This window comes from Bos grunniens, chromosome 29 (assembly GCF_055505025.1).
Source record: "Bos grunniens cultivar Pamir isolate PY7600 chromosome 29, Bosgru_T2T1.0, whole genome shotgun sequence".
Classification (NCBI taxonomy): domain Eukaryota; kingdom Metazoa; phylum Chordata; class Mammalia; order Artiodactyla; family Bovidae; genus Bos; species Bos grunniens.
Genome location: NC_141193.1, coordinates 1,965,750 through 1,986,016, shown reverse-complemented (window position 1 = coordinate 1,986,016; position 20,267 = coordinate 1,965,750). Strand labels below are relative to the sequence as shown.

The 20,267-nt window shown below is 64.6% G+C and overlaps 1 protein-coding gene across 1 annotated transcript; it reads right to left on the bottom strand.

Annotated features, from left to right (window-relative positions):
- Positions 1-383: 383 nt before the first annotated feature.
- CD81 (CD81 molecule) lies at positions 384-20,046 on the bottom strand. Its single transcript, XM_086383878.1, has 8 exons — positions 19,756-20,046; positions 6,782-6,896; positions 3,249-3,346; positions 2,414-2,488; positions 2,032-2,136; positions 1,597-1,698; positions 1,127-1,213; positions 384-978 (listed from the first exon to the last, which is right to left on the bottom strand). Exons 1-8 carry the CDS (start codon positions 19,819-19,821, stop codon positions 916-918), a joined length of 711 nt encoding a protein of 236 aa, XP_086240004.1. The 5' UTR covers positions 19,822-20,046; the 3' UTR covers positions 384-915.
- Positions 20,047-20,267: the final 221 nt, after the last annotated feature.

The window sequence follows — 20,267 nt, the reverse complement described above, 5'->3', positions numbered from 1 at the left end:
CACCCAGCACCTTTACAGGAGATTACAACCAGCTAGACAGGAAGAGAAGAGGCCCTAGGGAGGGAGCAGTGTGTGCATCGTCTACGGAGCTGACCGTCAAGAGGAAGGGGAGTCTTGCAGGGCCCTCATATCCTGTACCAAGTGTTTTGGGTCGTCCTGCGCACCCCTCGTAGGCCCCCCCGGGCAGCAGTGCCATGGAGCGGGGACGGGAGTGAGGGCCAGGTGAAGGCTGCTGCTGGCGACACGAGGCCCAAGAAAGGGGCCCCACCGGCACCCACCAACAGGGTCCAGAGAGCTGAGCACCACCCGTGCCAGGTTCCTCGGCTCCTCAGGCTGCCCTCCGGATCTCAGAGGCCACGGGCACACGGAGGGGCCAGACTGTGTTAGCATGCCTGGTTTTTCCTTCTTTATTGAATGACTTTTCAAGATGTAATTACAATTGAAGGTGACGCGTTAGAAAGGAGAGGTGCGCGTTGAAGGCATAAGGCTGCTCGTAGACCCGGCTCCAGAGACAGGTGGCCGGAAAGGAACAAGGATTAAAAAAAGGCTGAGCGTGTGTGTCGCTCATGGGGACGGGCGCGTGGGTGCAGCTCGGCTGGATGGCCCTTGGTGGCCCCCAGGAGAGGCCTGGCTGAGCAAGCAGAGCCCCCAAGCAGCAGAGCGGGGCCCTGCCCTGCAGTCCCCACGGCCCACTCACACGCCCCTACAGGTGACGTCAGCCCCAAAAGGACAATTAACAGGGAGCTTCAGGACATGAACAAAACCTCAAAAGTAAAAAAGCTGATAAGTGTAGCAGTGGTACCAGGAGGTTATATACACAGGTGGCGGCGGCCCCTTCTTGGAAGTGTCTGGATCACTCCGGGGGGCGCTGCCGGGGTCCCTGAGGCCCTCCCTGAGGCCTCAGCGGCTGCAGCCTCAGTACACCGAGCTGTTCCGAATGCCACAGCAGAGCACCATGCTCAGGATCATCTCGAAGATCTGCAGGGAGGGGGCGGGCGGGTGGTCAGCTCCCGGAGATTGTGGGAGGGGGTGGAGACCCCCGGGGGGTCAGGGGCAGGTCCGTCAGCTCTCGGAGACCCCGGTGTTGGGGTGGGGTCCCCAAGCAGAGCCAGTGTGCCCCACTCACCATGATCACAGCGACCACGATGGCCGCGATGCCAATGAGGTACAGTTTTCCCGAGAAGAGCTCGTCAATCTTCCCATGGCAGTCCTCCTGCAGGGGCGGCCAGAGGGCAATCAGAGGCGCCCATCCTCCGACCCCACAGGGCAGCAGCCCGGGGCCCCATGGAGGGGCACAGCCCCGCCCCCAGGGCCCCCCAAAAGAGGTGTGAATGGCGTCTGGTCTCTGCCTGGTGTGAACAGCAAGCATGCCAAAGGCACCCTCCCGTGCTCAGAGACCACGAGGCACCGTCAGGACAGGGCTGGCCCGGGAGGCCAGGGCACCCTCTACGCGGGGCTCAGAAGTGACCACGGTCCCCAGGCAGAGCAGCTCCAACTCCAGCCACCGCACGGCCCAGCATGACCATGGCCTGAGGGAGCCCCGGCCACCACCCATGACCCAAGGGGCAGCAGCCAAACGGGGGAATCATCACGTACCTTGAACAAATTAGTGATGACGTTGCCGCTGGAGGGACACAGGCTGTTCTTGAGCACAGAGGTGGTCAGTGTCATCAGCGTGTTGGAACCACAGCAGTTAAGCTGCAGGGATGGAGGGCGCCCGCCGTCAGCCCTGGGCACATGTCCCATGGGCTGCAGAGGCCCCAGGAGCCTCCCTGGCCCGGAAGCTGGGGGCTTGGGGCAGTCCCCTCCTGGGGGAGAACCACGCTGAGCGGCCCACTCCTTCTCACCCTTCCACTTAGCTGTGCTGGCCCACCCAGTTCCTGCCGGGGACCCCCCAGAAGACCCCAGGTTCCCAAGAGTGGGGCTGCCAGGCCCCAGTGCCCCTCCCGCTCCTGGCTGAGGTCACACCGAGAGGACAAAGCCTCCGGCCCCGGCCTCTCCCTCCGTGCCCCGGCCCCGGCCCTGCCGCACCGTCTCGTGGAAGGTCTTCACCACGGCCTTGGCGTTGTTGGCGTCGTCGTCCACGATGGCCTGCTGCAAGGCCTGGTCATAGAACTGCTTCACATCCTTGGCGATCTGGGGAAGGAGGTGCTCACAGCGCAGGGTGACTGTCCCCCCCCAAGACGTGCCTTCACCTGGCTCCCTTGGAAGGTCAGAACGGACCTGCCCGCCCGGAGCTGGGAGGTGGCTCTGCCTTTCACTCGGCCACCACGCCCCCTCCTCCAGGAAGCCCTCTGTGGCTTCCTACCTGAAGAGCCCGCCCAGAGAAGCGCCCACAGGCCAAGCCCTCCCCACAGCCTGAGCCCCTGCCCTCCCCACCAGCACCCCTGCCCTCCACCTGGACATGGCTCACCTGGTCCTTGTTGACAAAACCCCAGATGCCGGCGGCCACCTCACAGGCAAAGAGGATCACCAGGCAGGTGAAGAACTGGGGAGGGGAAGGGCGGGCAGAGAGGAGGTCAGAACAGGCTAGAGAGGGCCCAGGGCTCCCCGAGGCCGGCAGGGGCTCGCCTGCCACAGACGACGAGCACCCCAGGGGCCCACGGGCGCGTGTGGGGCGCTCGGCAGTATCCACCCGCCCCAGCCCTGATGGGGGATGAACAGTGTGAAGCAGCGTCTAGGACTCGGGCTGGCAGTTACCTGCCACCCTTCTCATCAGCCCCGAGAGACTGGGCTCTGGAGGACAGGGTGGCTGGGTGGGGGGAGGGCAAGGCTGGCTCTGGGCAGGTGGGAGGGGACAGGGAGCAAAGCCTGTGGGAAGCGGGGTGGGAGTCACTGTGGTGCACCCGGGACCCCCCCACGGAGACACAGGCGCAGACTCCCCAGCCCACGCCACCCAGACGCCAGGCCCTGGGCAGCACGGCCAGGCCTCTGCTTCCCGTGGATGGGTGACTTCCCAGGGATACCTGAGGCCACACCTGGGCAGGGACTCACCCTTTTCTATATCTGTGGCTCGTTTTAACAAAGAAGAGAGAGAAAAACAACTTGGACTTATAACCAGGAACTAGACAAAAAACTCGATATAGCAGCAGTCTGCCATGGTGGGGTCTGAGAACAAACTGGGGCAACCAGAGAGCTGGCACTTGAGGGAGGTTCGCAGGGCCGGGCTGGCACCGAACTCCTGGTTCTGCCCCCTGGCCCACCCTGCAGCCCTCCCCCCCGACCCCATACCCAGCCCAGGACCTTACCGTGCCCAGCAGGCACTGGGACTCCTGGATGGCCCCGTAGCAGCCCAGGAACCCAACGAACATCATCACAGCACCCACGGCGATAAGGATGTAGATGCCTGCAGTGGAGAGAGGTCACACCCTCAGCAGCCCAATGTCCCAGCACCCCCAACCCCCAGAAGCCCTCCTCCCTGCGCTGGGCACGCACACCACTGCCCAGGGCTCAGGAGGGCCCACCAGGTGCTGGCGCCCACCCTGCTGGGAGGAGGTCAGATGCCAAGTAGCTTGGAGAGGAGCCTCGAGGGGGAAGCAGCCTGGCAGGGCCGTGTGGGCACCTCTGTGGGCCTCAGTTTCCTCCTCTGTGACGTACAGGGAGTCAGGCATCACCGGGGCCAGGACTGAACGGCCAGTGGTGAGTGTTCGGGGGTCTCCACCTGACCCCGCCACCTGTGCGCACTGACCCCTGAGAGCCTCCGGGACTCGGTGGGCCTTGGAGAGCCACCCGCATCTCGGTGCCAAGGGCCCAGCTGCTGGCCTGGGAGGCGGAGTGGAGCCCGGGGTCTGCTGGCCCCAGCTCACTTGAGGGTGACACACAGGGTCAGTCTGTCCTCCTGGCCTGTCCAGCACTCACTGCTGGCCATGCGGCCCTTCCCTGAGTCTGCAGCCCACCCAGAAGGGGCCCTTGCCCCTTGAAACGCTGACCACGTCTCTCCAAGGACTTCCCACAACCCTAGTCCTTCCAGCAAACCTGGGCCCACCCCCCAGTTGCCATGGTTACGCAGCAGGCGAAGCTAGGGCAGAGCTAGGACACCAGGTCCCAGGGCTTTGGTGCCAAGGGCCCGCTGGCCCTGCCTGGCCGTCTCTGGAGAAGAAGTCTGGGAATTGGGACCCATTGGCAGGCTCAGAAGAAGCCTGGGGCCCTCTCTGGGCCAGACAGAGCCTTTGGGCGACCGTGAGTGGGCCTGGCTGAGGGTAAGCCCTGGGGGCTCCTCACTTGGACATGGCCAGGTTCCGAGACTCCCGTCCCCACATTCCTCCCTGAGGTTCAGCGGGACGGCCCAGGGCACCACGGAGGGGCGTCCTGGCAGGTGCTGGCTCCCAGCACCCCTAGCCCGCCCCACGGGGCAGCCTTCCTGCTGCAGCAGGCTCTGGCTCTGACCTGTGAGGCTGGGGACCCTCCCAGGCCCTGCAGCATGGCCCGGGTGCTGCTTAAGTCCCGCTAACCACCCCCTACTTCCTGGCAGTGGACACAGAGCTCACGTCAGGGCCCACGTCTGTCCCCACCGCCCTGGCAAGCCTCTTCTGCGTCGGACGTCTGCATCCTTCTGCCAGCCAGGGGGTTCCGAAAGGCTGGCCCCGGGTGGGCAGGGACGCTGCGGCCAGAGGGGCTCTGAGAGGCGCCCACCCCTGGTGGCATGGTGGCACAACAGAAGCCTGAGTCCAGGGGCTGGTACCCGGCCTGCCAGGTGGTCCAGCCCTCCTTCACTCCTTCCCTGAGGGGAGCCCTCAGGCCCAGCGGCGGCATGTTGTGGCACAGGCTGGAGGGGCACCCGCAACGCTAGCCATGCCCCCACAAGCCTCCCTATGGGACCCTTCCCATCACGGCCTGGGCCCGGCCCCCAGCCTCCAGTCTTCTACCAAGGTCTCCCCAGACCCCCGGGCGTCTGCCCGGAATGTGTCTCCAGGGGGCCGCGCGGGGCCACCCAGGTCTGCAGCCCACTGCCACCCTTGCCCTGTCCAGGCTGAGGCAGGCGGGCTTCAGCTCTTCTCCCAGCTGCCAGGCCACACGCTGGGCTGAGAGGAGGAGCCAGCCAAGCCACGAGGACAGGGATCCCCTTCCCAAACGGTGCGCCCTGGGGAGCCCACACCCCCTGCACCAAGAGCTCGGACAGGGGGACGCGGACAGAAGACCGGGACCACGCAGGGGCAGGCCCTGGGCAGGGGGAGGAGAGGCCTGGGAGGAGCCCCAGGGAGAAACTCCTCTCGAGCGTCCAGAGGACACCCTTGCATCCTCAGACGTGTGGGCAAGGCTGGCTGCTTTGCTCTGAGGGTGCTTGGCGTGGGGACAGCAGGGGCCGGGTCACGGTTCCCCTGTGCACTCTTGGGGTGTGCACACCCATGCTCTCCGCCTGAGACTCAGACCTGAGGGGGCCCCCGCAGCCTGGGGGGTGGGGAGCCTAGGACCCTGCAGACAAGAGCTGGGGACCCTCCCTGGAGGGCTGGCCCCGGGACCACCCCCAGACCACGGGCTCCAGCCCTCCTGGGGCTGGCCCAAAGAGGACCCCCCACGACTTGGGGTGGCCGAGCGGGATGGTGCGTGTGGGCCACCCCAGCCCAGCATCCACGCGTGCATCTTGAGTGGGGCCCCCACGCAGTGGGGAGGACTGGGCCCCCACGCAGCGGGGAAGACTGGGACCCCCACGCAGCGGGGAAGGACTAGGACCCCTTGCAGCGGGGAGGACTGGGCCCCCCACGAGCGGGGAGGACTGGGCCCCCCACGCAGCGGGGAGGACTGGGCCCCCCACGCAGCGGGGAGGACTGGGCCCCCCACGCAGCGGGGAGGACTGGGCCCCCCACGCAGCGGGGAGGACTGGGCCCCCCCCGAGCGGGGAGGACTGGGACCCCCACGCAGCGGGGAGGACTGGGACCCCTTGCAGGGTCCACCCAGGATGGCAGGTGGTCGCGCGCCACATGAGCCCCGCAGGCTTCCGGCCTGCTGCTCTGCCTGTGGGGCCGAGCGGGGCCCGCCCAGGGGCCAGTCCTTTAAAGGACAGAAATGACTCCGCACACCCTCCCTGAGCTCCCTGGGAGCCAGGCCCATCTTAGGGGGGCAGGGCCAGAAGGAGGGGCACTGCTGAGCATGCGGAGGCACCCCCCCCCATCCTCCAGAACCCCTGCTCCCGGAGGCCCCAACCCCACACCCAGCCTGACAGATGCCCTGAAGGGCCGCGGCCTAATAAGGCAGCCAGTGTGGCCGAGGGGCCCCAGGCAGCCCAGGCATCCAGCTCCACCCCGCCCAGGAGCCTCCCTGAAAGGCCCACGGCCTGACACAGCGCCCCCGCCCCCACCCGCTGCCCGCTCCCACCCTGGCTCCCCCCCGCCGCCCCCACCCGCTGCCCACTCCCGCCCTGGCTCCCCCCTGCTGCTCCCACCCGCTTGCTCCTGCCCTGGCTCCCCTCACCCCTAAGGGCGATCTGGTGAGATCCCCACAGGCCCCACACCCCTCCCATCCAGCTTTCCCTGGGAGCACCCTGGCCCAGGCAGGCCCTGGAACAACTGCAGAGGGCGCCCAGGCCCCTCAGCGTCCCCAGGCTGATGCAACCCCCTACAGCGTCCCCAGGCTGATGCAACCCACCCCCGAGCTCTTCCTGGTGGGCCTCCTCCTCCCTGCCCCAGGGAGAAGCAAGGCCCACTCAGTCGCCTCCTCCTGGAAGTGCTCCCTGACTGCCTGTCTGCAGCCTCACTGAGCTTACAATCACACCCCCCAGTGGCCTGTTCCTGCCGGCTCCCAGCCAAGAGCTGCCCAGGTCTGCAACCCATCCCCTATCACTTACCCACATAGAAGGTGTTGGGAGCGGGCCGGTCTCCGAGCTCCAGATACAGGAGGTTGGTGGTCTGTGGGTCATGGCGAAGCCACAGGGCCACGCCCAGTATCACACCTCCTGCCAGCTGGGGAGAGAGCAGGGCACTGGTCACACGCGGCTCAGAGACTGGCCGTGGCGCGCATGGATCTCCCACGCAGCAGCGCAGAGAGGCGGGCCCTGGGCCCTCGCTCTGCAGGGTCAGCACCAAGGGCAGGGCTCACAGGCCTTGGGGTCACAGACTCTGGGCTCAGAGGCCCTGGGGTCACAGGCCCGGGGCTCACAGACTCTGGGCTCACAGGCCCTGGGGTCTGGGCTGCCCACTGCCTCGTGTCTGCTTTGCCCCCTTGGTTTTCCAGATGCCCCAGGCGGGCTTTGGTACGGAGAACTGGGGGCTCATCCACACCCTCCCACCAAGCACCACCGGAGACTGCGGGACAGGCTGTCGGATGAGACTCAGACACCTGGTTATTCACAAGCACTTCTTTAGTATCGAGCGTGCCCCAAACGCTCCCGGAACACACTCACGCCAGAAAAGCACTCGCCGTTCACCTGGAGCGGAAGTGTAACTGACACCCTGTATTTCACTTGCTAAATCTGGCCAGAGGCCACACGGGAGCCTGCGACCTGGGGAAGGCCGAGCCCTCCTCCGAGGGGGTGGCACTGCCCTGAGCTGGCTCATCCGGGAACTCCAAGGAGTGAATGCCAAGTCTCTGGTGCCAGGACACGGTGAGGGGTGGCAATCTGATGCCACCGGGCCCTGGCAGGGCTGGCAGTCGCCGTCTGAGAGAGGGAGACTGCTGGGAGGAAGAAGCTTGCTGTGCCCCTCCCAGACAGCCGGCAGTGAGACCGCCCTGAGAGCGGGCAGGAAAGGGGGCTCCTCGCAGAGCCTGGCATGGGGGTGGGGGCTTCCGGCTGACTCACCCCCAGAGGTCGGTGGCTCAGGGGTAGGCAGGGTCTGCCCTTGAGGGCGCATCCAGGCCAGGCTCACGTCTGAGCATCCGACCCGGCCAGGCAAGCACCCCCGGGCTCCCCCACCAGCGAGGCAGTGACTGTTTTTGGAGCTAGGAACGTCAGCTCTTACACAGACCATTGGCTCTGTGTCCAAAGAGGAAGAGAAACCAAAACACGGGCCCCAAGAAAACCACCTGGGCGGCCCGATGCTGGCCCCCGAGCGAGGCCCAAAGTCACCAGTGGGGGCCACGCTCAGCGGAGCAAGAGAGATTCGAGGCTCCGGCCCCATGGGCTGCCCCCAGGAAAGCCCCAAGCACCCCCAGGGATCTCCAGGCAGGGGACACGGGGCACTGCTGGGGCGGGAGGCTCGCAGCCCTACCCAGACCCTCCCACAATGGGCTGGCTCCATGCACGATAAGGCGGGGACCGTTGGGGACCGTTGGTGCCTGGCAGCAGCCGGGCTGCCCCTGCCAGGGGAGGCTGCTGGCACCCCTCCCTGGAGCAGGTGACACCCTCCAAACCCCTGCCCCAGGATGGAGGCGCTCCCTGCCCCCCAACACTTCCCAACTGAGGGCAGCACGTGGGACCAGCAGGGTCCTTCCCAGGGCACCCAGGCCCTGCGCACCCCGCGAAGGGCAGTGCCCCAGCCGCAGGCATCCTGAGGCTGCCCCAGGTGCCCGTCACACCCGCGAGAGGGCAGGAGGGCCTGGGGGACGAGAGTAGGGGAGGTGGGGGGTGGTGGGTGAGGCGGGCGGCTCCAGAGGGAGTCCCGGCTCCTGGCTCAGCCGGCTGCCATCTGCGCCTCCAGGGAAGGCGGTGGTGAGGCTGAGGGTTGCCGTGGTAACTCTGGCTGGAAACTGCCACTTATTCTGTTTGGAAACTGTGGTCCAGAGAGCGCTCTGTGAGAGTCCGGGACAAGCGGGCAGGGCGGGGAGCCTCACCCGGGCCTCCCTCTGTGGCCCCAGAGGCTGGGCCCCAACCCCGACCTGGCCCTGGTGTCCCCACTGCAAGGGGCGACGGACACGGAGGGGCCCCTCCCGCCCCTGGCTGTGCTGGGACCACCCATCTTCCCCTGCAGCCCCTCACCCCAGGGTCCCAGGGCACAGGCCCATGTGGGGCGCCTGGTCCTAACGGAAGCAGTGAGGGTCACGCCTGCCCCACCCCCAGACGCTGAGGCAGGGGGACCGAGAGGCAGGCAGAGCCCCCACCTCTCCCACCTCGGGAAGAGCTTCCCAGCACAAACCTCAGGATGTGCAGGGGGGCTGCGGTCTCCAGACTTCCCTGTGCTCCCCCACCCTCCAGAGGGGTGGACAGGGAAGCCCGTCCTGCCTACAGGGCAGGGGGCAGCCTGGTGCTAGAGTGCCCCCTCCTCGGCCATGCCAGGCCCCACACACGCCCGCTCGGGTGGGCCTGGGGAAGGCAATGGGCAGTGACCAGCCCAGTCCGGGGGGCGGTGAGCACTCACCTACGGTCACCTACAGAGGACGGGCAAAGCAGCACTGCGACCCCCAACCCCACCCCAGGAGGGCAGGGCAGGGGACCCAGAAAACCCCCAAGTCTGAAAGAAGCCTGCTCTTCAAAGACTAGCACGGACTGGCGCTGGCAAATGGCAACAAGGACCCGGATCCAACAGGTATCAAGAACTTTCAAAACTCAGCAAGAACACAAATAACCCTATTTTTAAAAAACAGGCCAAGAAACCTCACGAAAACCTAAGCCTGAACAGACACTTCACCGCAGAAGAAACACGCGCAGCAAATAAACACACGGAAAGATGCCTGACGTCACCGGCCCCAGGGGAGATGCAAACGAAACCACAGTGAGACGGAGACCAGACCAGGTGCCGGCGAGGGCCCCAGGGACAGAGCTCCAGCCCCCAGGATGCTCCCCCCGCAGGCCTGTGCCATCCCCTGCACCCCCAGGTACTGCCTGAAGTGGGGGTGGACATCATGCCCACACACATGTGCTTTCCCGGTAAGCCCCCAAACCGGGGACAACCCACCTTCTGATTCCCTTCGTATAAAAGGTAGAAGAGGGACTTCCCTGGCGGTCCGGGGGTTAGGACTCCATGCTTGCAGAGGACACAGGTTCAATCCCTGGTCAGGGAACTAAGGGTCCAAAAACTCTTTACAAACTTAAGACATGCAGACATGGGCAGCAGTGGCAGGCTAGTGACTGCCTGGAGCAGGGAGGTGGTGCCCTGGGGGCAGGCCCTGGGGCTCTGCTGGGGTGAGCGCTGTGCACACCCTCCTGGTGGCGGGCTCAGTGTCCACAGGGGCCTCCCACATCAAAACCTACCAGGTCCTGTGAAACTGAAAGTGTCAGTCGCTCAGTTGTGTCCGACTCTTTTGCAACCCCAAGGACTGCGGCCCGCCAGACTCCTCTGTCCACGGGATTCTCCAGGCAAGAAGACTGGAGTGGGTTGCAATGCCCTCCTGCAGGGGATCTTCCTGTCCCAAGGACCAAACCAACATCTCCTGCATCGGCAGATGGGTCTTCACCACTAGCGCCATCTGGGAAGCCCTGTCAGTTCAGTCCAGTCGCTCAGTCGTATGTCAACTCTCTGCAACCCCATGGACCGCAATACACCAAGCTTCCCTGTCCATCACCAACCACAGAGTTTACTCAAACTCATGTCAACTGAGTCAGTGATGCCATCCAACCATCCCATTCTCTGTCGTCCCCTTTTCTGCCTGCCTTCAATTTTTCCCAGCATCAGGCTCTTTTCAAATGAGTCGGCTCTTCACATCAGGTGGCCAAAGTATTGGGAGTTTCAGCTTCAGCATCAGTCCTTCCAATGAATATTCAGGACTGACTTCCTTTAGGATGGACTGGTTGGATCTCCTTGCAGTGCAAGGGACTCTCAAGAGTCTTCTCCAACACCACAGTTCAAAAGCATCAATTCTTCGGCACTCAGCCTTCTTTATGGTCCAACTCTCACATCCATACATGACTACTGGAAAAGCCATAGCTTTGACTAGATGGACCTTTGTTGGCAAAGTAATGTCTCTGCTTTTTGATACACTGTCTTAGGTTGGTCATAACTTTTCTTCCAAGGAGCAAGTGTCCTTTAATTTCATGGCTGCAGTCACCATCTACAGTGATTTCAGAGCCCAAAAAGATAAAGTCTGTCACTGTTTCCATTGTTTCCCCATTTATTTGCCATGAAGTGATGGGACCAGATGCCATGATCTGTTTTCTGAATGTTGAGCTTTAAGCCAACTTTTTCACTCTCCTCTTTCACTTTCATCAAGAGGCTCTTTAGTTCTTCTTTGCTTTCTGCTGTAAGGGTGGTATCATCTGCGTATCAGAGGTTATTGATATTTCTGCCGGCAATCTTGATTCCAGCTTGTGCTTCCTCCAGCCCAGCATTTCTCATGATGTGCTCTGCATAGAAGTTAAAGACCCAGTTTCCCCCTCAGTCAGTCTCTTCCATCAGGAAGATTCCATAAGCCTCTTGTCCTTCTCTGTCAGAGAGTAGGCAGACTGGAACCCACAGTCACAGAAAACTAACCCATCTGATCACATGGACCACAGCCTTGTCTGACTTCAATGGAACTAGGAGCCACGCCATGCAGGACCACCCAAGACGGACGCCTCACAGTGGAGAGTTCTGACAAAACATGGTCCACTGGAGAAGGGAATGCAAACCACTTCAGTGCTCTTGCCTTGAGAACCCCATGAACAGTCTGAAAAGGAGGAAGCCCTATAGTTTGCCAAAGAGAAAATCGTTCAGGAGCCAGTGTAGACCCTGAGCAGGTCGTCAAAACCCAGGGCTGCTGGGACAGAGCACACGTGTACTCTGGACACAAGTTTAGTTTGGTCTTCCTTGGGGGCTGGGTAAAAACGAAAGTGAAAATTTGTCACTAGGTCATCTCCAACTCTTTGTGACCCCACAGACTGTAGCCCACCAGGCTCCTCTGCCCGTGGGATTCTCCAGGCAAGAATACTGGAGTGAGTAAGTGATTCCCTTCTCCAGGGGTTCTTCCCAATCCAAGGATTGAACCTGGGTCTCCTGCACTGAAGACAGATTCTTTACTGTCAGAGCCACCAGGGAAGCCTTTCCTTTTGAAGACATTCTGTTTGCGGCTGCGCTGGGTCTTCACTGCTGCAGGGCCTTTTCTGGTTGCAGGGGAAGCTTCTCATCGCCGTGGCACCAACTCCAGGGCACGGGCTCACCTGCCGCGGCCCACGGCCTTCGTGATTCTGCAGCATGCACGGTCTTCCCGGATCGGGGATCAAACCCACGCACCTCCTGCCCTGGTAGGTGGCTTCTTCACCACCGAGCCACCAGGGCAGCCCCCAGGTTGTCCATCTTAAATGTGCGGTTGACGCTGTGTCACACAAAGCTGTTTAAAAGCCCCCACACCCAGATCCCTGTCTACTGGACTTCCAAGCAGCAAGTCCTGAAGGATCCCAGCTGCCTTCTTCACCGAGGTCAGGACCCCAGGCTTCCAGTGACCAGCAGGAAGCATCTGGAAATGTTGAAATCTTGTCCACAGAACTGAGGTTTAACATCAAACAAGGGACTGGATAACTAAGGATACGCCCGCTACAAAACAGAGTCCGGTGTTAACGGAAAGCATGCCGTCCTGGCATTGCATGGGAACCGGGACCTCCGGCTACTGGTCACCTTGGACCCCTGGGCGTCTTCCTGCCTCCAGTGTCCTCACGTGCACACTGAGGAATTCACGGTGCACACGTGGACACGGGCAGAGCACGCGGATGACGCCGCTGTGTACGGAGCGCGCCCGACAGCGCTGGCGACTGCTGGGACGGCCATCGGGAGCATCGGGCAGGCTGGTCCCCGGTGGGGTCTGCACGGCTTCCTCTCCCCTCTCCCCTCTCCCTCTGGGGATCCCAGAGCGCCGGCCTGTCGGAAGGGCTGCTGCCAGCTGCTCTTGCACCCAAGACGCTCCTGCTGGGGGCGAGGCTGGGCAGCAGCTCAGGAAGGGGCTGGCTGACCCGCTGCTGGGATGACCAGGGAGCTCCACACCGGGGAACGGCACGGGCTGTTTGCAGTGCTTTGAAGGCTCACTTTCTGTTTCTCTCTTCTTCCCTCCTTTCCCAGAATTAATAAATAAAAGCGTCAGCTAGGAAGAGGGGGTGGGGAGCTGCCAAGTACACTGGGTTCCCGCCCGGCCAGTCTGCGTTTCCAAGCAGCAGCTGAAACGGAGAAGGAGCGGGCGTCTCCCTGCTTCCCTCTCAGCTGAGCCTGCTGCCCCCCACCAACCCCGCCAGGCCTCGGGCACCTCCCCACCCCCAACCCTGCCGCATGGTCGCCCCAAGTGCTGCCCACACGCTCCAGGAGTGACAGGACATCTGTGTACCCCGTGCCCCTTTAATCGGCGGCCAAGCCCCAGCAGCCCCCAGGCGCTCGTGCCCTCATCGTGCCCTCAGCCCAGCGCTGTCAGGGAGGACGGCGCTCTGACCCAGGGAGTGCCCACACGGCTTGGCACCCGAGAGGTCCTGGGGCCTGGAGACCCGCCCAGGAGCACAGTGAAGGCCACAGGAAGGGAGCGAGGCAGGAAGTGCCCCTGCAGACCCTGGGACAATTCAGAGGGCAGAGGTGCAGCCCAGATGCTGCTAACGGGCGTGGAGGGTCAGGAGGGCCAGAGGGCACCCCGCTCAGGTGGGGCCGGGACGCGGCCCCACAGGCTGAGCCTCCACCTCCACCCGCCACAAGGACAGACACGGTGACACGGGGCCTGACTGCCCTCCCGGAGTCCTGCCGTGCCCTCTGGGAGCAGGGCCGCCCAGCTCAGGGCAGGAAGGAAGGAAGGACAGAGGAGCAGGACCCTCGGCTCAGCCAGGAAGCGGAAACCCCTCTCCAGCCCCTCGACCTCAGGAAGCCGCCTGGCCCGGCCTCTAAAAATAGGCGTGGGGGTGGGGAAGGACTCGGGCCCCAGGGCCCCACCAGCAGGGGATCCCAGAGCGCCCTCCTGCCGGGAGGTGAACACAGGCCCCCCGCCGCCTCCCGGGGCCCAGCAGAGCAGGCCTGGTCACTTTCTGGGCCAGTTCCCGAGCCTACCACCCACTGTGGGCAAGGAGCCCAGGAAGTGGCCTGCTCCTCCACCCCAAACCCGGCCCACCAGCTGAAAGAGCCCCTCGTGTGGATGGCCCTTTGCCCCCTCGGCCCCTGTGCGGGGGCGGGGGGCACATGTGGACACTGACCTCCCAAGGCTGAGCTGCAGGGGGCCGCACACGTCAGACAAGGAGGGTCTGGGGGTACTGGGAGCCCACTGCAGAGGGAGAGGGCAGGTGAGTGGGCCCGGGTAGGGGGCAGAGGCAAGCAGAGGGCCCCTGGGGCAGCTCAGGGTGTCTGACCGGCACCTGCTCGCCACAAGCCCGGGCACAGCCACTCGCCCTGGGGGAATGCCACACCACCCTGCTGCCGCCTGGAGCCATGCCGGCCCTGAACCACAGCGGTTGAAGGAAGGGCCCTGGTTTCCAGCCTGCTTCTACCACTTCCTCACGTGGGCCACTTGGAACCTCAGGCTCCTTATCGCCCCAGTGGGCCGCAGATGTGGGCAAGGGGAAGGCGCTGAGGAGTTTCACATGGGCTAGAGCTGATATCTTGGGGACAGAAGGGAAGATTGTCCACCCAGAGAGCGGGCAGCTGAGCCCCTCGGGTGGGGAGCAGAGAGGACCTCGGCTGTGTGTGAGGGAGACACCCCTGTGAGCCCTGAGCAGGCAGGACTGCGGAAGGCGGTTCCCAGGCCCACCGCCCCCTGGTAGCCCCCATGCACCTAAGACCCACACTATCGAGCTCTGGGGCTCAGGTCTCCCAGCACCCAGACTGGAGGCTGGGCAGGCAGGCAGGCAGCCCGGGGTCCTTACTCATGTTCCCCCACCACGATGCCCAGGGCACCTGGTAGCCCCAGAGTCACAGCCTGAGCTGTAGCCAGCAACGGGCTGCAGAGCTGAAGCAAACTCAACAGGCACCGCAGGTGAGGCAGACGGCACGCCAGGCGAGGCAGGGCTCCAGGGCGCTGCTGGACGCTCCCCGAGGGAGAGTTATGGCCCGGGGCGACCTGGGCGTGGGAGTCGCAACAGAAGACTCACTGTGAGGGCAAGGGATGCGGGGGGCCGCCCGCCCACACCCACCCGCTCCGCATGGGCCTGGCTTCCTGTCCTTCACCTCCCCCACAATCATCACGTCTCCCTGGCAGTTGGGGTGCAGGGAGCAGCACCTTTCTCAAGGTATAAGGGCTACAGCTTCCGTGGAGAGGGGAAGGGGGCCCTGCTCCCCAGGCCTCTGTGGCGACCCGACCCACACCCAGGCTCTGGAGCCCCCTGCCCGAAGCATCCTCACTACGCTTCAGGCTCTTGAGGAGCCCGACGCCACCCCCAGCCCCGGCTCCAAGGTGCCTCCCTGTCCGCGGAGCCCAGCAGGCCTCAAGGCCAGGGAGGGTGGCTGCCCCTCAGCTGGTCGGCCACCCCTGCAGGGCCTCCCCCAGCGTCTGGGCGCCCACCCGGAGGCCCCCGGTGGTCTTGTGGGAATCGGCACCAGCTCTGCTGTAGCGAGGAGGGGCCCAGGCCCCACAGAACAGAGTGTGTGCTGGGGGGCGGGGGGTGGCACCAAAGTCCAGAGGCTCTGGGAGGAAGCCTGCGGGGTCAAACCACATCTGGCGGACAGGTGGAAATGGCCCAGGAGAGACTCTGTTAACCTGTCATAGTCAATCTGCTCCTGCAGGGTGGGCGGTCCTGGCCACCGGCCAGTGCCGCCTCCAAGGTGGAAAATACCCAGGCCTGGCCGCAGCCTGGCCCAGGTCCCAGCGGGGGGACAGGGCCAGGCTCCTGCACCCCCACACCACCCCTAACCGGGGCCCTCTCCAAAACGAGTGCAAACGTGCCGTCGGCCCCTCCCTCGGGCACTGGACTCTAAACCTTATTGACCACGGCCCAGGTTCCCCCGCCACGGCTCTCAGGCACTGGGAAGGAGTGTAGGTAGATTATCTGGGAGGAGGGTGGTTTGGCGCGAGCTTATTTCTGTCTGGCCTTCAAAGCAGTTAGAGATAGGGATCAGGGTGAACTCAAATTTCCGGAGGGAGACTGAGCTGGGGGCCGCGGGTAGCACCCCATGGGGTGGAGCAGAGCCAGCAGGGTCCCGGGCGCCCATGTCTGTACCGCCTGGTGCCCAGACACTCCCCCTGGGCAAGCCTGACCTGGGCACAGACCACAGACTTCCACTTCTTGGCCTGGCCCAGATCGACAGCCGTAGCCCAAAGTTCAGCAGCCAGGTGCCCGGGGTCACCAGGGGAGGCCACCTGCCCCTTTGAAACAAGGCGCAGAAAGTCCCTGCCCCCCAGCAGAGCCCGCCTGGGTCTGGCCCCTCTCCAGGGAAGGAAGGTGACAGAACCGCTAAGTGACAGACAGCCATGTGCCGTCTGGAAGCGACAGCAAAAGGCTGGTGAGCAGGCCTCTAACCAGCCTCGCCCCAGCCTGCCCCGGCCTGCCCCGGCCGCTTCCTCTGGAAGGAGGTGTGAGTGCATGGGGGCAGCGGGTGTCAGGGCAAGGCTGCCGCTGTCCCAGAGGGGAAGCCGTGATCACACCCATTTCACAGATGTGGTTGGCAGGCTCCCACAGCTCGCACACTCTGGGCTGGGCAAGAGTGCAGGGCCGGGAGCCTGCACAGGCCCCGAGCTGCCCCAGCAGCAGGGCCCCTGAGTCCCAGCTGCCCCACCCTGCCAGGGAGCTCCCAGGCTCCCCCACACACACCCCAGCGGGCAGGAGCTCCAGGCCCCGCTCCCCAGCTCGGGCCGGGCCACTCGTCCACCAGCCCAGCCACCTCACAGCCCTCAGCCACCTCCACAGGGGCTCGGGGTCTAGTGTGCAGACGTGGGAGAGCCCATGTGTGTGTGTGTGGCGGCGGGGAGGGGGGCGCAGGGCCGGTGTGTATGTGTGTGAGAGAGAGCCCGTGTGTGTATGTATGTGTGAAAGCCCGTGTGTGTGTCTGCATGTGTAAGAGCCTGCATGTGTCTGTATGGGTGAGAGCCCGTGTGTGTGTGTGTGTGTGTGTGAGTGTGAGAGAGCCCATATGTGTGTGTGTGCATGTGAGAGCCTGTGTGTGTGAGCCCGTGTATGTGTGTGAGACCGTATGTGCGTGTGTGTGTGTGAGCCTGTGTGTGTGTAAGAGCCTGTGGGGTGTGTGTGTGTGTGTGTGTAAGAGCCCGTGTGTGTGTGTAAGCCTGTGTGTGTGTGTGAGAGCCCATGGGGGGTGTGTGTGTGTAAGCCTGTGTGTGTGTGTGTGTGCACGTGAGAGCCTGTGTGTGTGTGAGCCCGTGTGTTTGTGAGAGAGACCGTATGTGTATGTGTATGTGTGAAAGCCCATGTGTGTGTGTGAGCCTGTGTGTGTGTGTGAGAGCCCGTGGGGGGTGTGTGTGTGAGAGCCCGTGGGGGGTGTGTGTGTGTAAGAGCGTGTGTGTGTGTGTGTGCGCATGTGAGAGCCTGTGTGTGTGAGAGACCATATATGTGTGTATGTGTGAGAGCCCATGTGTGTGTGTGAGCCTGTGTGTGTGTGTGAGAGCCCGTGTGTGTGTCTGCATGTGTAAGAGCCTGCATGTGTCTGTATGGGTGAGAGCCCGTGTGTGTGTGTGTGTGTGTGTGCGCGCGCGCGCAAGTGAGAGCCTGTGTATGTCAGCCCGTGTGTGTGTGTGAGCCTGTGTGTGTGTCTGTGTGTGCGCACGCGTGTGCGCTGGCATGTAGGGGTGGGCTCCTTCCAGGACCCCATGCCAGCAGGCCTGTGCCGCCGCCTCCCAAGGGGACGGCTTTACTCACTGAAATGAAACTTGCGAAAGTGCCTGGATCCGGATCCAGACACGCAGCCTCCACCTCCCACCTGGCTCGCACCCCAGCCTCCCCACGTCACAGCCTACACCTGCCAAGGAGAGCGGTCTTCCCTACGGCCACCAAGCCCAGCACCCAGCTCCTAAACTAACAGGACCCCCAGTTCAGAAGGGAGGGAGCCAGGACCAGGGCAGCAGGCTCCACCACGGTCCAGGCCCCGGCCCCACACTCTTGGCTGGGGTTGGGGGTGCAGAGAGGGACTCCCCGCTCCCCACCATGGGTGGGTGGGGCCTCCGTGCCCCTGGAAGCCAACTTGTCAGAGCTCTGAAGGGCAGGCCCGGGGAGGGGACGGGAGGGGAAATAATTCCTCCGGCCTGAATAGAGTGGCCCCGGGGGATGTGTCAGGCCTCCGCCAGGGCTGCCTGGGAAACCTGGGACTTTACCAGAGGCAGCTGGGAGGGGCTGGGGGAGGGGGGAGTCTGCCGGAGACCTCCCAGGCCGCGCGGTGGGAGGGGCTTCTCCGGGAAGCTCGGTCTCCTTCCTTGCCCCCCACCTCCCACCAGGGCCCTCCCAAGCTCTGCTCTCAAGGGAAAAGCTTGAAAGCCGCGGGGAGAGGGGGTCTGGTCGACACCCCTTGCCAAGGCCAAAGCAGGCGATTACTAAATCAACACCAAGGCCAGCCCCTCAGCAAAGGTTGCCAAGGCCCCTGGCCCATCCTGCCAACCTCCCTGCTCCCACCCCCAGGGCAGAGGCTGATGGCCACGGGCCCCCACGGGTGCCCCTGCAGGCAGGATGTGACAGCTCCACTCTAAGTCCAGTCTCCGCCTCCCCACCCCAACACCTCGGTGTCCCGGGACCTGACCCTGGGCCGTCCGGAGGGCAAACAGAGGTCTCCAGGCCCACACAGTTCTCCAGGAGCCATTTTAAAACTTTAGCCTCCCCCTGTCGACTTGGCATTCAGCAGACAGTCCTCGTCCTCCGGGACAAGGGCTGAGCAGCCTGGGGCGGTGGAGAAGCAACGAGGGGCCAGAAAGTGGCCCAGGTCCCTGCCCGGGGACCCCCGAGGGGTGGCAGCGCACAGCTGCCAGAGGGGCTCCTGACGCCCACGCCTGGGGGCCCCCGGGACAGCAAGAAATCTCCACGCCCCTAATTCCAGCACCAACAGGAAATGGAAACAAAAGCCAAAGCTTCACCGGGCACCAGCCAGCAGTTAAGGCTGATCAGGAAACACAACTCAGGCCTGCTGCCCAGAGGCCCCAGGAGACCCTCCAGCACCCCTCAGACGTCTCACCTGTGGGCACCTCTTTCCAAGCCCGGAGCTGGGCATCCACCCCGCCCCAGCACCCTCAGGCTCGGAGTCGCCCAGCTCTCCGGGCCCCCTGCCTGTGCCAGCTTGGAACACCGCTCAGCCCCTCGCCCCTCACAGCCTCTGCAGCGCCCCAGGGCGAGGAGGGGCTGGAATCTACCTCTGGGTGAGGAGGCTCGGCCCCTCAAACTGGGGGCACCACTATGCAGGCACCCCGGCACGCGGGCCACCCGGGTGCAGGGCGCTTCTTGTTTGCGCTTTGCCCGGGCACGGACCCCCAAACCGACCCTCAGGGTGGCCACAGCAAACAGGAGGATGAAACTGAGTTGGGCCCAGAGTGGGATGGACAGTCCCCAAGACTAAGGCAAACTGTAGCGCGCCACCCCACCTCCGCCCGCCCGCCCGCCAGCCACTGCACCGGGCCGGGCCGCCCATCTAGGGGCGGTGGCTCTGATGAGCTCATGGGGGCGGGGTGTCTCAAGCCCCGCCCTCGAGCCCCTCTTTCCCCAAGAAGCAGGGCGGCCCCAGAAACAGCGGTCCGGAGAACTAAGCAGTAGCCGGGCGCTGGGTTCGGGACACGCACCCACCGCACCACCACCATCACCAGCCGGGAACGGACCCCAGGTCCCCGAAGGGCCCGGCCGCGGGGTTCTGGGTCCCGACGCGCAGAGGCCCGAAACCCGTCTTAGAGCCCCCAGACCCGCCGTCGAGGGACGCGGCGGCCCCGGACGACCCCCACCTTCGCGACTCGCCGGCCTAGGCCCTCCCACCCACCCAGGCTGGGCGCACACAGGTGGCCCCGCAACTTAGCGGCCCGGCTGCGCCCCTTGGCGGGGCCTAACCGAGCGCGCGGCCCGCCGGGCTCGGGGAACGCCCTCCCACCCCGGTGCAGGCTCACCCAGAAGACGAAATTGAAGACGAAGAGCAGGTATTTGATGCACTTGGTGCAGCCCTCTACCCCCATGGCGGCGCGGGCGGCGGGCGGCCTGCGGGGCGCGTGCCTGTCCTGGGTGTCGGGCGCGGGGCCTGGCGGCCTGGAGAGCGGCTGGGGGCCTGGCGGGCGGCTGGGGTGCGCAGACGGGAGGCGCGGGGCAGGCGCGGACGAGGGGCGCCGAGGAACGCGGACTAGGCGAGCGGGAGGCCTGGCCGGCACGCGCCTGAGTCTTCGCAGCCGCTGCGCGCTCACTCTGAGCTCGGGCGCGCGCCCCGCTCCGGTATTAATAGGGCGCCGAAGCCACGCCCACAGGCTCCGCCCCGAGGCCCCCCCCCCCGCCCCTGCTGCCGGAGCGCGGAGTGGACGCAGCCCCAGCCAGCAGCCTGGCCCCCGGGGAAGGGGCGCACGACCCTCCCCCTGTGGCTCACACACTTCGGGGTGTCAAATAGTGCAGTCAGGACGCAGGGGCCTGGGCG

Excerpts from the sequence above, each read along its gene's own strand:
- CD81 (XM_086383878.1), bottom strand. The coding sequence starts at position 19,821 with ATGGGGGTAGAGGGCTGCACCAAGTGCATCAAATACCTGCTCTTCGTC. Across the intron at positions 1,699-2,031 it reads TGAAGACCTTCCACGAGACG|CTTAACTGCTGTGGTTCCAA; the intron begins GTGCGGCAGGGC and ends CCATCCCTGCAG. Across the intron at positions 979-1,126 it reads TCGTGGTCGCTGTGATCATG|ATCTTCGAGATGATCCTGAG; the intron begins GTGAGTGGGGCA and ends CCCTCCCTGCAG.